This window comes from Dasypus novemcinctus, chromosome 19 (genome assembly GCF_030445035.2).
Source record: "Dasypus novemcinctus isolate mDasNov1 chromosome 19, mDasNov1.1.hap2, whole genome shotgun sequence".
Lineage (NCBI taxonomy): Eukaryota > Metazoa > Chordata > Mammalia > Cingulata > Dasypodidae > Dasypus > Dasypus novemcinctus.
The window spans coordinates 70172703-70185470 of NC_080691.1; the positions used below are offsets into that span (position 1 = coordinate 70172703).

At 37.8% G+C, this 12768-nt stretch overlaps 1 protein-coding gene across 1 annotated transcript; it reads left to right on the forward strand.

The window, feature by feature from the left end:
* Positions 1-205: 205 nt before the first annotated feature.
* Positions 206-1198, forward strand: LOC101415319 (olfactory receptor 7E178-like). Its single transcript, XM_012521300.3, has one exon. It carries the CDS (start codon positions 263-265, stop codon positions 1196-1198), a length of 936 nt encoding a protein of 311 aa, XP_012376754.2. The 5' UTR covers positions 206-262.
* Positions 1199-12768: the final 11570 nt, after the last annotated feature.

The following is a 12768-nucleotide window of genomic DNA, read 5'->3' on the forward strand; positions in this document are numbered from 1 at the left end:
CTGTCCTTGCTCCCATTGCCTGTATAGTGGGTGTGTAGGGAAATTGACAGAAAGCAAATAAACCAATGAAAAGGTGTTCTAAGGAGAATGGGTTTGGAACAACTAAGAAGTATTGCTGAAGGTACTGAAACGCATGTTCCTCTAGTACGAATACTTCACATAGGAACCAATTTAATGTGAAATAAAGACACAGGGATGGATTTTTGTATATTATTTCCATATAACAAATTCTTCTTTTCTTTTCCAAATATGCCTCTGCTTCATGGAACTACAGAATATAACCAGTGTCTCAGAATTCCTCCTTTTAGGGCTCTCAGTTGACCCTGAAATACAACCCCTCCTATTTGTGCTGTTTCTGTCCATGTACCTGGTCACTGTGCTAGGAAACCTACTCATCATGCTGACCATCAGTTCTGACTCCCACCTCCACACCCCCATGTACTTCTTCCTCTTTAATCTCTCCTTGACTGATATTGGCTTCACCTCTACCACAGTTCCAAAAATGGTTATGGATATCCATACTCACCGAGGAGTCATCTCTTATTCAGGCTGCCTGATTCAGTTGTCCTTTTTTAATCTTTTTGGTTGTTTGGAAAGTCTGATTTTGACTGTGATGGCCTATGACAGGTTTGTGGCAATCTGTCATCCCCTCCACTATACAGTTATCATGAACCCTCGAATGTGTGGGCTGCTGGTTCTGCTGTCTTTTATCATCAGTCTTTTGGACTCCCAGCTGCACTGCTTAATGGTGTCACAACTAATATTTTGTTCAGTTGTAGAAATCCCTCATTTTTTCTGTGACCCTCCTCAACTCTTCAAACTTGCCTGTTCTGACACTTCCACCAATAACACTTTAATGTATTTTATCGGCACCGTCTTTGCTGGGATTCCAGTCTCACTGATCCTTTTCTCTTATACTCGAATTGTTTCCTCCATTTTGAGAGTCCCATCTTCAGGTGGGAAATATAAAGCTTTTTCCACCTGTGGCTCTCACCTGTCAGGTGTCTGCTTATTTTATGGGACAGGGATGGGTGTGTACTTGAGTTCAGCTTACTCACATTCACCCAAGAAAAGTGCAGTGGCCTCAGTGATGTATACGCTAGTGGCCCCCATGCTGAACCCCTTCATCTATAGTCTACGGAACAGGGATATCAAAGCAGCCTTGGGGAGGATACCCAGGAGAAAACCCCCTTCTTAATAACTGTGATTTATTCTTCAGTTTGTGGTTAAGAAAAGACAGAAAAGCAAAATATCTGGAACTTAAACTCACATCTTTCGTCACAGAAGTTTTCATAGTTCTCATGGTTTTCTCTTCAATTATCATATCTGAAAATTGCTCCTTAGACCCATCTTTTGAGGTTAAAAGGGCATAGTTGTAGCTAGAACATGTGATTTAATTTTCACATCCTTTGTTTATTTGTTTTTAATCATTCCATTTAACTGAGATCACTTTAAGATTAGACAATTAATGTATGCACGTGGTAAAATAAAAAGGTACTAAATGAAGATATCATCAATTCCAAGGATCATCCATTCAAATTTGAATAATTTGAAGTAACAGTATATTTTAATCTGGATGCTTGGTAACTAATTAACATTTAATTTTTACAGAATTAGAGCAAGAGTATGAAGGTAGGAACTGATGATCATTTATTTCTATACTCCTAATCTAGCAGAGTGAGAGAAGAGATTAGCCCACATCTACTCTCAAAATGATTTTTAAAAAATCCATTACCTCACAAGAAGGGGTGTAGTTCATTGCCCTCCTTACATCCAGCATTATTGTTCTTCCTTGAAACACTGTATCTTCTATGCAAAAATCTAAGAATTGCTGCAAGTAGAGATGTTTTATTTTTGCATTTATGATTAGGGACATTCAGTGATATGCATTTTACATCTTCTAATTATATGTGCAAGAATAAGAAGTATTGTATAATGTGTTGTTTTATAAATTATATGACTAACACAGGGATAAAAAATTGTGGGTAAAAATTCCAAAATTGGATTTCTAGACAGGTAATGAATATCAGTGGTAGTTTTTCTGTTTCCCCAAGAATACGTATCCTGTGAGAAGTAAATTATGAAAATCAAAAAGTAAATCTCCTTCAGTACTGTATGTTGTGGTTTGAATTGTGTATCCAAGTTTGGAAATATTTTTGGTATTGTTCCATATTCTGGTGTGTATACACCTATTATAAATAAGATCTATTCAAGAAGTCCCTTTGATTAAGGTGTTGTCTAACTCAATCCAGTTGAGTTTCATCCAGGTTATTGTAGTCCTTTATAAGTAGAGTGAAAGTCAGATGGAGATAAAAGCCATGGGGGGAAACCAGAAGTCAACAGAACACAGAGGAGAAATAAGAAGTCATTGTCATATTAATTGTCATTTGATGGGAATGTCAAGGAAAGCCAAAGTTTGCCAGCAAGCAAGAAACCCAACCCAGGAGGAAACAAGCATTGTAGCCTTCTGAGCCAATAAATTTCTGGTGTAAAGCCAATCTATTTTATGATATGTATTTTAGCATCTAGAAAAACAAAACTCTGTATAAACCTAAGTAACTTTGGTATCCATGTGAAGTTCATATGTTCTAAGATTTGGCAAGAACACTCTAACACCAACATTCTAAACTGTCTCAGTGCATTGCCTCTCACCCTTTAATCCATTTTTACACAGAAAACATTGGGTGAGTTTCATAAAAATTAAAACAGATAGTTAAATGGAGCAAGAAAAAAAGAAATTCAATACTGTCTTGTGGTCTGTAACACAATTTAGGATTTTAAGACTTCCCATGTCTGAAATTCTTGAGATAAGCTTCATCTTCTGACACATAATGTATAAAAAAAGGTGATTAAATCATTTTGGGATTGCATTAATCAGTAAACCATTCATTTCAATAATGATTCATATCTCAATTCCAAATTAAGAATATTTTTAAATGTCAAATTTCCATGGAGCCAAAAATATGGGACTCAGATATTGAGTCTGTCCCCTCCTCCAGAATTGAAGACTGTTTTCCTTTCCACATATGCTTTAATCCCAGATGAAGAAATGGAAGCAGTACCATTGATTGTTGCCTTGAGACTTGGTTATTTCATCTGTGAATCTGGTTAGTACAACAGTGATTTACAGGCTATTAGACATGAACACTTGGAATTATAGAATGTCTATAAGTAGTTAATTTTAAAAATTTTTTTAATTTTTCTTTTGTCTTTATTCATTTTTAAAATATTACATTAAAAAAATATGAGGTCCCCATATACCCCCTACCCACCTCACCCCACTCTTCCCCCATAGCAACATTCTCTTCCATCATCATTAGACATTCATTGCATTTGGTGAATACATCTCTGAGCATCGTTGCACCTCATGGTCAATGGCCCACATCATAGCCCACACTCTCCCACGTTCCATCCAGTAGGCCATGGGAGGACATACAATGTCTGGTAATTGTCCCTGCAGCACCACCCAGGACAGCTCCAAGTCCCGAAAATGCCTCCACATCTCATCTCTTCCTCCCATTCTTATTTTAAAGTGTAGTTTGGAAGTCCAGTAGATGGAAATAGTATTCTCTAGAGAAGATTGAATTTCATTCGAACAATCATTGGATAACTTTTACTAGACTGTTCATGGGTATTTCTGACATGATAATAACAAGAGCATGTATTTGATGATGTTTGTAGGCAATTTAAAGTGAAGATGAATATTCATTAATGTTGAAATTCATAGAAACACTCATCGTGGATATATGTTATAGAAATTTTCAATTGTGTCGAAGGAGAGAGGTTAAGAATTTTCATAGGTGTTTTGTAGTAATAATTTGACAGTGAAAATGAAGTTCATTCTCCAGAAAATTATGTGTGAGATATACTAGAATTTAATCAGGTATATGTACTTTACAGAAAGTGAAAAACCACCATATTGGTGTAAACTATGATGTTTTCAATTAGCATTTGTAGAAAGCTACTTTTTTGTATGCCTTGAATAAAACTCTTTAGGGGTTCATGAATGAACTATAAACAGGTATATAATATTAATACCGTGTGGCATTATATAGGTGGGTTGGGGGAAAATACACCAAACCTAAGATATTAGCTATATTTAGTAGTAATGTTTTGACAGTGCTCTTTCACAGTTTGTAACAATTGCTTCATAAAAATGCAAGGTTTGGTGGTAGGGTAATGTACCGTGATATGCATGTTTGTTTTTTAAGTTCACAACATATACTATACACTTGTTGTTTATGGATATTTATTTATGAATGATCAACTTCAATATATATATACTAGAGGCATACAACAGCAGTTTTGAATAGGCAGAAGACGGGACAATCCAAAAATCATACAGAGTGCTGCTGGAGAGACCGTGGTGAAAACAGGGGCTTTCCCTGGCCCTCCAGCCTCGGGCTGGCAGGTGCGCTGGGGGAACTGGGGGTGTCCCAGCCCTGTGGAGACCCAGAGCCGTCGCCGCGATTGCTCCCTGGCTTGGACCAGACCCTTAGGCAGCGGCGGAGCCCTGCGCTCCCTCCCCCATGATGTCCTGAAGGCAGCAGCTGCCTCTCCTCGCCTGGACCCCGCCGGCCCACAGGTTTCCTTGTCCAAACTTGTCGGGCAGTGGCCAAGCCCACACCAGGCCCCCGAGGATGTGGTCCCTTTGGGCGGCAGTCGAAGCCGGGAGAGAAGAATGGCGTCTGTGAACCCCGTAGAGGGCGCAGAAGGAGGGTCTGCGTGGACTCAGTTTCGGCCACCTCTTCAGGCTGTGGAGCCTTGCAGATCTGGGATCGGGGGTGATCGCTTAGTCCCAATTGGATGAGATGCCACTTCACCCCGACAACTATGGACAAAGACCTTAAGGGACCTGGAAGGTGAATGGAACCCACCCTGGACGCCGCCTGGTGCAACAATTAGCCAGCCATCAGGCGGCTAGTCATCGCTCTACCTGACTTTGCTTGATATTGGAAGATAGAAATAGGAAAACGTGCAATATTTAGCCACTACAAAGTGCCCACCACCCTTTGGGAAGATTTACTGGTCATTATTTACTGTCTTGTATATATAATATAAAAAAGCTGCTCTCAACTTTCCCCCCAACTTTTTAAAAGAAAACTTTTACTATATCTAGGCTTTCTAGAAGAAAGAAGTTGCCAAAAAAAGATAAAGTACAATTAGAAAATCACACGTCTTGTAATGACCATTTGTTTTTAAAAAATCGTGGAAAAACGTCTCCTGGAAATGACTTTGAGATGGAATTTAGACTGCCTCTGGAACAAACACCAGAGCCACACACATCCAAGCTTGTTCTGTGGGTTACAGGGCATGGAGCAGAGAAAAGGCTGAGAAGGTTCTCTGCTAGACGGGTTGTATTTCAAAGATATTTTCGTATTGTAACCATTGTTCTGTATGTCTCATTGTTCCTCACTACTCTCTATATAGTTGACAATACTAAGTACTCTTTAAAAATATCTCCTCTTCCTATCTGTTCTGAAATGCCTTTACGTTAACAGTAAAGGTAACAGAAGAACACATTTTGTTAATATAGTTTTAAAAATTCGTATGAAATATTGTGGGCTTTTTTGGAATAGCCAAGGCACCTCTCAGAATAGTTTCCATTTTGTGCACTGGTTTGGGGAAGGAGGACTAAGGACGTGCTAGGTGTGTTTATAAAGAGGCAAAATTAACCATTGTCCCTATGTTCCTGCATTTGTTTTTTTACTTTGCTATGTATATAGTGTATGTAATGGACAAACACGTCCTAATTTATAACATCTAGTGTTCCAGATGTTAAAGAGGTTTCCAGTGTATGAAAAAATAGTTGATAAATTAATACATTTTGTGTTAAAGTTCCTAGGAAAGATTGTCTTCAGAAAACTTGATCATTATAGCCCACAGGGAGGGAGAGTGGAGGAGGGATTAAAGGGAAGGATTTACACCAGAATATCTTAAAGGACAAATCCTAAAGTCCAAAGTATGTCAAAAATAGAAATAATAACATAATCTCTATATAACAGTTCTTGTGTGAGTTTTAGGGGGACTGTCTTCTGGCAGTACCTCTGTCAACCCACCTCTTGGAGCTAGATGTATTCCTGTACTTAGTCATTGAAATGGTGGAAGAAGAAGAGGAGGAAGATCAAAGGGAAGGGCTCCTAGTTAGTATCTCTATATCTAGAAGACAGTTGTAGATTATAACTATAGTTTTTTATGTGCATTTTTTGTAAAATACCCATGTTGATTGGGGATATGGTTTATTCTTTACTTCTAAGCTTTATAGATATCTTGAGGTGACAATGTATGATAAAAAGTAGAATTAGTGAATTAATGAATTATAAACATCTTTTTGTTAAATTAATAGAAAAGCAGCATTTTTGATGTGAAATTGTTAACCACCTCTAAGCAAGCAGTATGTACTAGGACTTGTTCAATAAATTGGCTTCAGAGGGGCACAAGGAGGTACAGGGTTAGGGCTGTATGCAGATGTGTTTATATTTCCATTTTGATGCTAACTATTGATGTGTGTGTGCTTCTTTTGGTTATACCATAGGAAAATATTGTGAAATAATTCAATAGAAATATATGTTCTTGCTAATATTACAATATAGATTGGATAATAAATTCTCTGAGAAGCGTTATACTTATTGTACTTTATTGCTTTTTTGTCTCATTTTAAATTGAGCATAAAGGGAATGCAGTACCTGTAATTCTGCCAATATCTATAGAAGCTTGTTGCCATTTTTGTCTTAGGAAATTTTTGAGCAAAAGAAAGGCAGGAATGCATATTTTCCCCTGATCGAGATGTTGTCATGTATACTTGGTTATCACAATACCTCATGACTTTAGGGCTTTGAATTGGTAAATATTCAAGATGTTTGAAAAACTGTGATACATTCTATATGATCTCAAGCACATAAAAATGTATGCTCACTTGTGTTTTTACGCACACAGGACTTAGAAGGTTATGTCAAATTGTAAACTGGTTGTGATTCTGGATGACTTTTGTGTTTTTTGCATCTAATGTTAATTAGCTTTCTATATTGCACAATTAAAAGATTGAAAAAATGTTATTTTAAAAACCTTTGAGAGAAGCGGACTTGGCCCAGTGGATGGGGCGTCTGCCCACCACATGGGAGGTCCACAGTTCGAACCCTGGGCCTCCTTGACCCATGTGGAGCTTGCCCATGCACAGTGCTGATGCGCGCAAAGAGTGCCGTGCCATGCAGGGGCGCCCCCCGCGTAGGGGAGCCCCACGCTCAAGGAGTGGGCCCTGTAGGGAGAGCCGCCCAGTGGAAAGAAAGTGCAACCTGCCCAGGAATGGTACTGTACATGTGGAGAGCTGACACAGCAAGATGACACAGCAAAAAAGAAACACAGATTCCTGGACCGCTGACAACAGAAATGGACAAAAAAAAAAAAAAAACCAATGCACACAGAGAGTGGACAACTGGGGCGGGGGAAAGAAATAAATAAAATAAATCTTTAAAAAAATAAAAAGCCTTTGAAAAAATCATACAATCAAAAGGACAGTGGAAAAAAAATTGAAAACAATGAGCAGTATCTCAGTGATGACAGCAACAGCACGAAGTGCATAAATTTATGTGTCTTGCTTGTCCCAGAAAGTAAAGAGAAAGGAAAAGGTACAGAAAGAATAGTGGAGGAAATAATGGATGTAAATTTCCTAATTCTTATGAAATACATAATATAGGTGTGTAGGAAACAACATACTCTGAACGGAATAAATCCTAATAGACCTACTCTAAGACACATAGAAATTAGAATGTCAAATGCAAAAAATGGAGAATTCTGAAAGTAAGAAGACAAAAGAAAAGTGATTCATCACAAACAAGGAATCCTCAGTAATATTATGTGCCAGTTTATCATCAGAAACATTGGAGGCAAGAAGGCAGTTGTGTGATATATTTAAGAGGCTGAAAGAGAAAATATGCCAGCTAAAACTCTTTACTGAGAAAAACTGGCCTTCAAAAATGAGGAAGAGTTTAAAATATTCACAGATAAGAAGAAAATGAGAGGCTTCATTAGCAAAAATACCTGCCCTACAAGAATTACTAAAGGAAGTTTTACATACTGAAAGGAAGAAACAGGAGAGAGTGATGGCATACTATGAACAAATGTAGAAGGCATTAGTTTGGGTAACTAAACAGTAAATGCAAAACCTAACAGTACTGTATCCTACATGCAGAATGCAACACTTTTTGTTTGTTTGTTTGTTTATTTAAAGATATTTTAGGTAACTTTATTTTAAAAATAACATAAAACATATAAAACTATTACTTTTGTAGGCTAAAAACTGGCATTTTCATATGATTTGATGTTAGTTTATAAATTACTCACTAATTTTTCCTCGAGTTTCAAATGACAGAAATTTTTGGAGAAAATGTACTTTAATGTTCATTAAATGGTCCCTACATTGCTTTCAAATCCCAGGAACTGAAAACTGATTTCATAAATCAGAAAAATATTATAATACTTTCATTAAAATATGAGAAACTGACATCACTAGCCATTAGGGAAATGCAAACCTGCCATGGGATATCATTTCACACCATCTAGAATTGTTACTATTAAAAGAACAACAAAAACTACAAGTGTTGGTGATGATCAGGAGAAATAAGAACACTCAGTCATTGCTAATGGGAATGTAAAATGTATAGCTACTGTGGAAGACAGTTTGGCAGTTCCTCAGGAAGCTAAATGTAGAATTAACATAAGCCCACCAATTCCACTACTATGTATATGCCCAGAAGAGTTGAAAGGAAGGACTTCAAGAGATATTTGCACACTGATGTTAATAGTAGCATTATACATAATTGAGAAAAGATTTAAGGAACCCAATATCAATCAACTGATGAATGTGTATGCAATAGATTATTATTCAACTGTAAAAAGGAATGCAGTCCAGAAGCATGCAACAACACTGATGAACCTTGAGGATATTATACTGAGTTAAGTAAGTCAGACACAAAAGAACAAGTGTTTTTTATCTCACTGATATGAACTAACTATAATAAACACATTCAGAGTCAGAATCTAAAATATAGGTTACCAAGAGAAAAATTGGGGACAGAGAATGGGGAGCTGATGCTTAATTCTCAAATAATTTATATTTAGGCTTATTGTAAAGATTTGAAAATGGATGGTGCTGATGGTAGCACATTATTGTGGATGCAGTTAACAGTGCTGAATTATGTATATGAATGTGATTGAAAGGTGTGATGCTTTGAAGCTGTATGTAACCCAGAAAATCATGTTCTTAAAGTTAATGCATTTCTGTGGTGGTGGACCCACTGTAATGGTAAGATGGTAAGGGACAGAGAGGTGAAGAACCTGAAACAGCAAACTGTGAGTTACTAAAATCCAAGCCTCTTGGAAGGGCATCTGTCCCTCACACCCAAGATACTAAGCTAGGATAAAAAACCCTAATTCATTGCAACTGACTGAGCCAATGTACTCCTTCCTGTCAGCTATTACAAGGGAAAAGGGATGGAGAGTCACAGGACTTAACTTCAACAAATACAGCCAGCAGAGCTTGCTTTCAATCTCAGCTCTGGTAAGACTAAAACAAAGGAAAACTAAGAGATAAACCTCTGTGGAAAAGTATGCCAATGCGTGCCATCTGTTGGCCAGTTTGGAAATTGCAAGGACAAAAACAGCAATGGGGTCTCTCTGCTTTTTAATTTCTGAAAGAAAATCTGCACCCCATTAGTGAATCTCTAGCAAGATTTTGATAACTTAAGCCAGACAATTTTAAGTACTTAGGACAAAGTAAACTAAATATCGAAGAAGAGCTGTGGCATGCCAAACCGTATAAATCCTAACATATCTACAACAAGACATATTCTTGTCAAATTGTTCAAAAAAAAGATCGCTGAGGGAAACAGACTTGGCCCAGTGGTTAGGGCGTCTGTCTATCACATGGGAGGTCTGCGGTTCAAAGCCCGGGCCTCCTTGACCCGTGTGGAACTGGCCCATGCACAGTGCTGATGGGCGCAAGGAATGCTGTGCCACTCAGGGGTGACCCCGCGTAGGGGAGCCCCATGCACAAAGAGTGCGCCCGTAAGGAGAACCACCCAGCGCAAAAGAAAGTGCAGCCTGCCCAGGAATGGTGCCACCCACACTTCCTGTGCCACTTATGACAACAGAAGCAGACAAAGAAACAAGACACAGCAAATAGACACAGAGACAGACAACCGGGGCGGGGTGGGGGGGGAATTAAATAAATAAATAAATCTTAAAAAAAAAAAAAAGATCGCTGAGAAGGGAACAATATCAAGAAGGTGAGTCACCACATAGAACAGGATGTGATTAATGAGTGTATTCAAGCAGGCTAGTATTTGGACCCGAGCAAGTTCTTAATAAAAGTGTTGAATTATTCAATCAGTGCAGAAGGATAGCTGCAGGATCAAAAGACTCTGGGTGAGGGAGTAGGTTAAACTGATGAACCAGGACATGAGAAACAGCAAGCCATAGAGGTGGGGGTTCATGACGACTAAGTAGTGTAGAGGGTGACAGATGGCCACAAACCAGTCATAGGCCAAGACAATGAGGAGGAATGTGTCCATGCCTCCAAAAACTGAAAAAAATACAACTGAGTGGTGCAGTCTGCATAAGTGTGATGGCTTTGTTCTGGGTCCACAAATTTACCATCATCTTTGGGATCACGGTGGATGTGAAACAGATGTCAGCAAGGGACAGTTTGGAGAGGAAGAAATACATGGGTGTGTCAAGATAGGAGTCAAAGCTCATGGCCAAGATGATTAGCAGGTTCCCAAGCACAGTGATCACAAAGATGGATGAAAACAATCCAATAAGATTGTTTCATGCTCTGAATCCTGGGACAATCCCATGAAGAAAAATACTGAAATGCTTGTTTGTTTGATTTCTTTGTTCCATGTTGAAGGCAAGTCAGCTACAAGATTGAGCAAAGGAAAGTATGGGATTTAAATTGGACAGACTCTAGATTTTCTTTGCTGTTTTATTATACTCTTTCAAGTTGAGGTTTGGGCCTAAACACCTGAATATTATAATACTTAGGAATCCTACATTCTTTCATTCTTTATATGCAAAATGTCATAATCTTTACCAAACTCTTTACATTGGTCTCTTATTTCTGGTTTAGAAACATGAAATCTATGAATTTAAGAGCAATGCTGGAAAGTAGAATTAACATGATTCAAAAATGGTATAAAACACATGTAATATGGTGTTCGATGAATTTAATCTAATCCACGTCAATTGCCTTGTTTTGGAGCAGAACTGGGACTCAGAGGAGGGTCAGATAACCACATATGAAAGGTGAGAGAGGGAGTAATTTCTGGAAAAAATTTTGAAGTATGAGTAAGATTTGCTTCTCAAAGCAAAACACAAAGAAGAAGAAAAAATACATCTAATGTAAGCAATGGGCTATAGTTAATAGTAGAACTATAATATTCTTTCAACAATTGTAACAAATATATCAACTTAATACAAAAAAATTAATATTGTGGGGTGGTATTTGGGAAAGCTGTATTTTCTACATGAGTTTTCTGTAAACCTACAACTTTTCTAATTAAATTTTTTTTTGAAAATTAAGTGCAAAAAAGCAAAGAAAAAGAAAATATTATCACAAAATAATGCCACACTAAGAAATGGTTCATATACCGCAGACTGTCATCATCCTGTAGAACCAGTGCTAGGTTCTTTCTTGAACTTTTGCCACATGGTAAAACCCCCTTCATCTGTGAACATAAGGAATTGCCCAAAGAAAGAAAGTACAGCAAGGTTCTAGAATTATGGTACCATAAGATAAAAACTGCAAAGTTCTCATGCAGAATTTTAGTGATATGTTCTATGGTGCTCATTAAACACTAGCAAAGGACAAAAACTGCACCAGGGCATTCAGAAATGAGCCCCAAAATGAGGTTCAGAAATAGACCTTCATATTAACGTGATGCTTACAATGCTACTGGGAAGGTTGGGGGCAATTACCCAGGGTGCCAACCTAGGCCCTATCCCCTCTAGGCCTTGGTGGTACTGTAACCAGAGGTAGAGAATAGTATAAAATCATAAAGTGAACTTCAGTATTATGTTTCATATTGTTATAGTATTTTTTTGCACATGTGCTATTCTGTAATGCCCAAATGACAAAGAAAAAACACCATCAATGACTAACACTATCAGTCTTCTTAGGAATAAAAGAGCAAAGAGGATGGTGTGTCTGGAGTGAAACAAATGGACATTTCATGTCGATATTGTTTAACTGTGAATGAATATCTTTGTTTTGACTCTTTGGGAAACTGGCAATTTGCAACAACTCTGGCAGATTTCCATTGGTTGAACAATGTTCCAGCAAGCTATCACAACTCCTCTTTAAAGTATGATAATCTGTAAAAAGTTTCCCTTTCTGTAGATGTGGTTTGCATTCTATTTTGGTTTACTGAATAGAAGAGAAATTGTGTGGGACATGCAAAGACCCTGGTTATTGTCTGGAATGTGCTTTGCTTGATATCATCAATTGCATAAGAAAATGAAGAACAAAGACATGTCCTAAGAGATCTATTGCATTGATTTATTCCTTATCTCCAGCCTCACCTCAAAACTCCACACAGCTGCCTGGCTGATATTTCTAAAATGAAATACGAAGCATAACACTCTCCTGCTTGAAATCTTCAGATGCCTTCCTTTGCCTTCTGAAAACATCCAAGCTCCATGGCCTATAATGAAGGGATCTTTATAAGCTGGCTCCAGACTGATCCTGAAATCTCATTTAATAGCACTTCTGAA

What these genes read in the sequence shown, in the direction of transcription:
- LOC101415319 (XM_012521300.3), top strand. Translation starts at nt 263, where the DNA reads ATGGAACTACAGAATATAACCAGTGTCTCAGAATTCCTCCTTTTAGGG.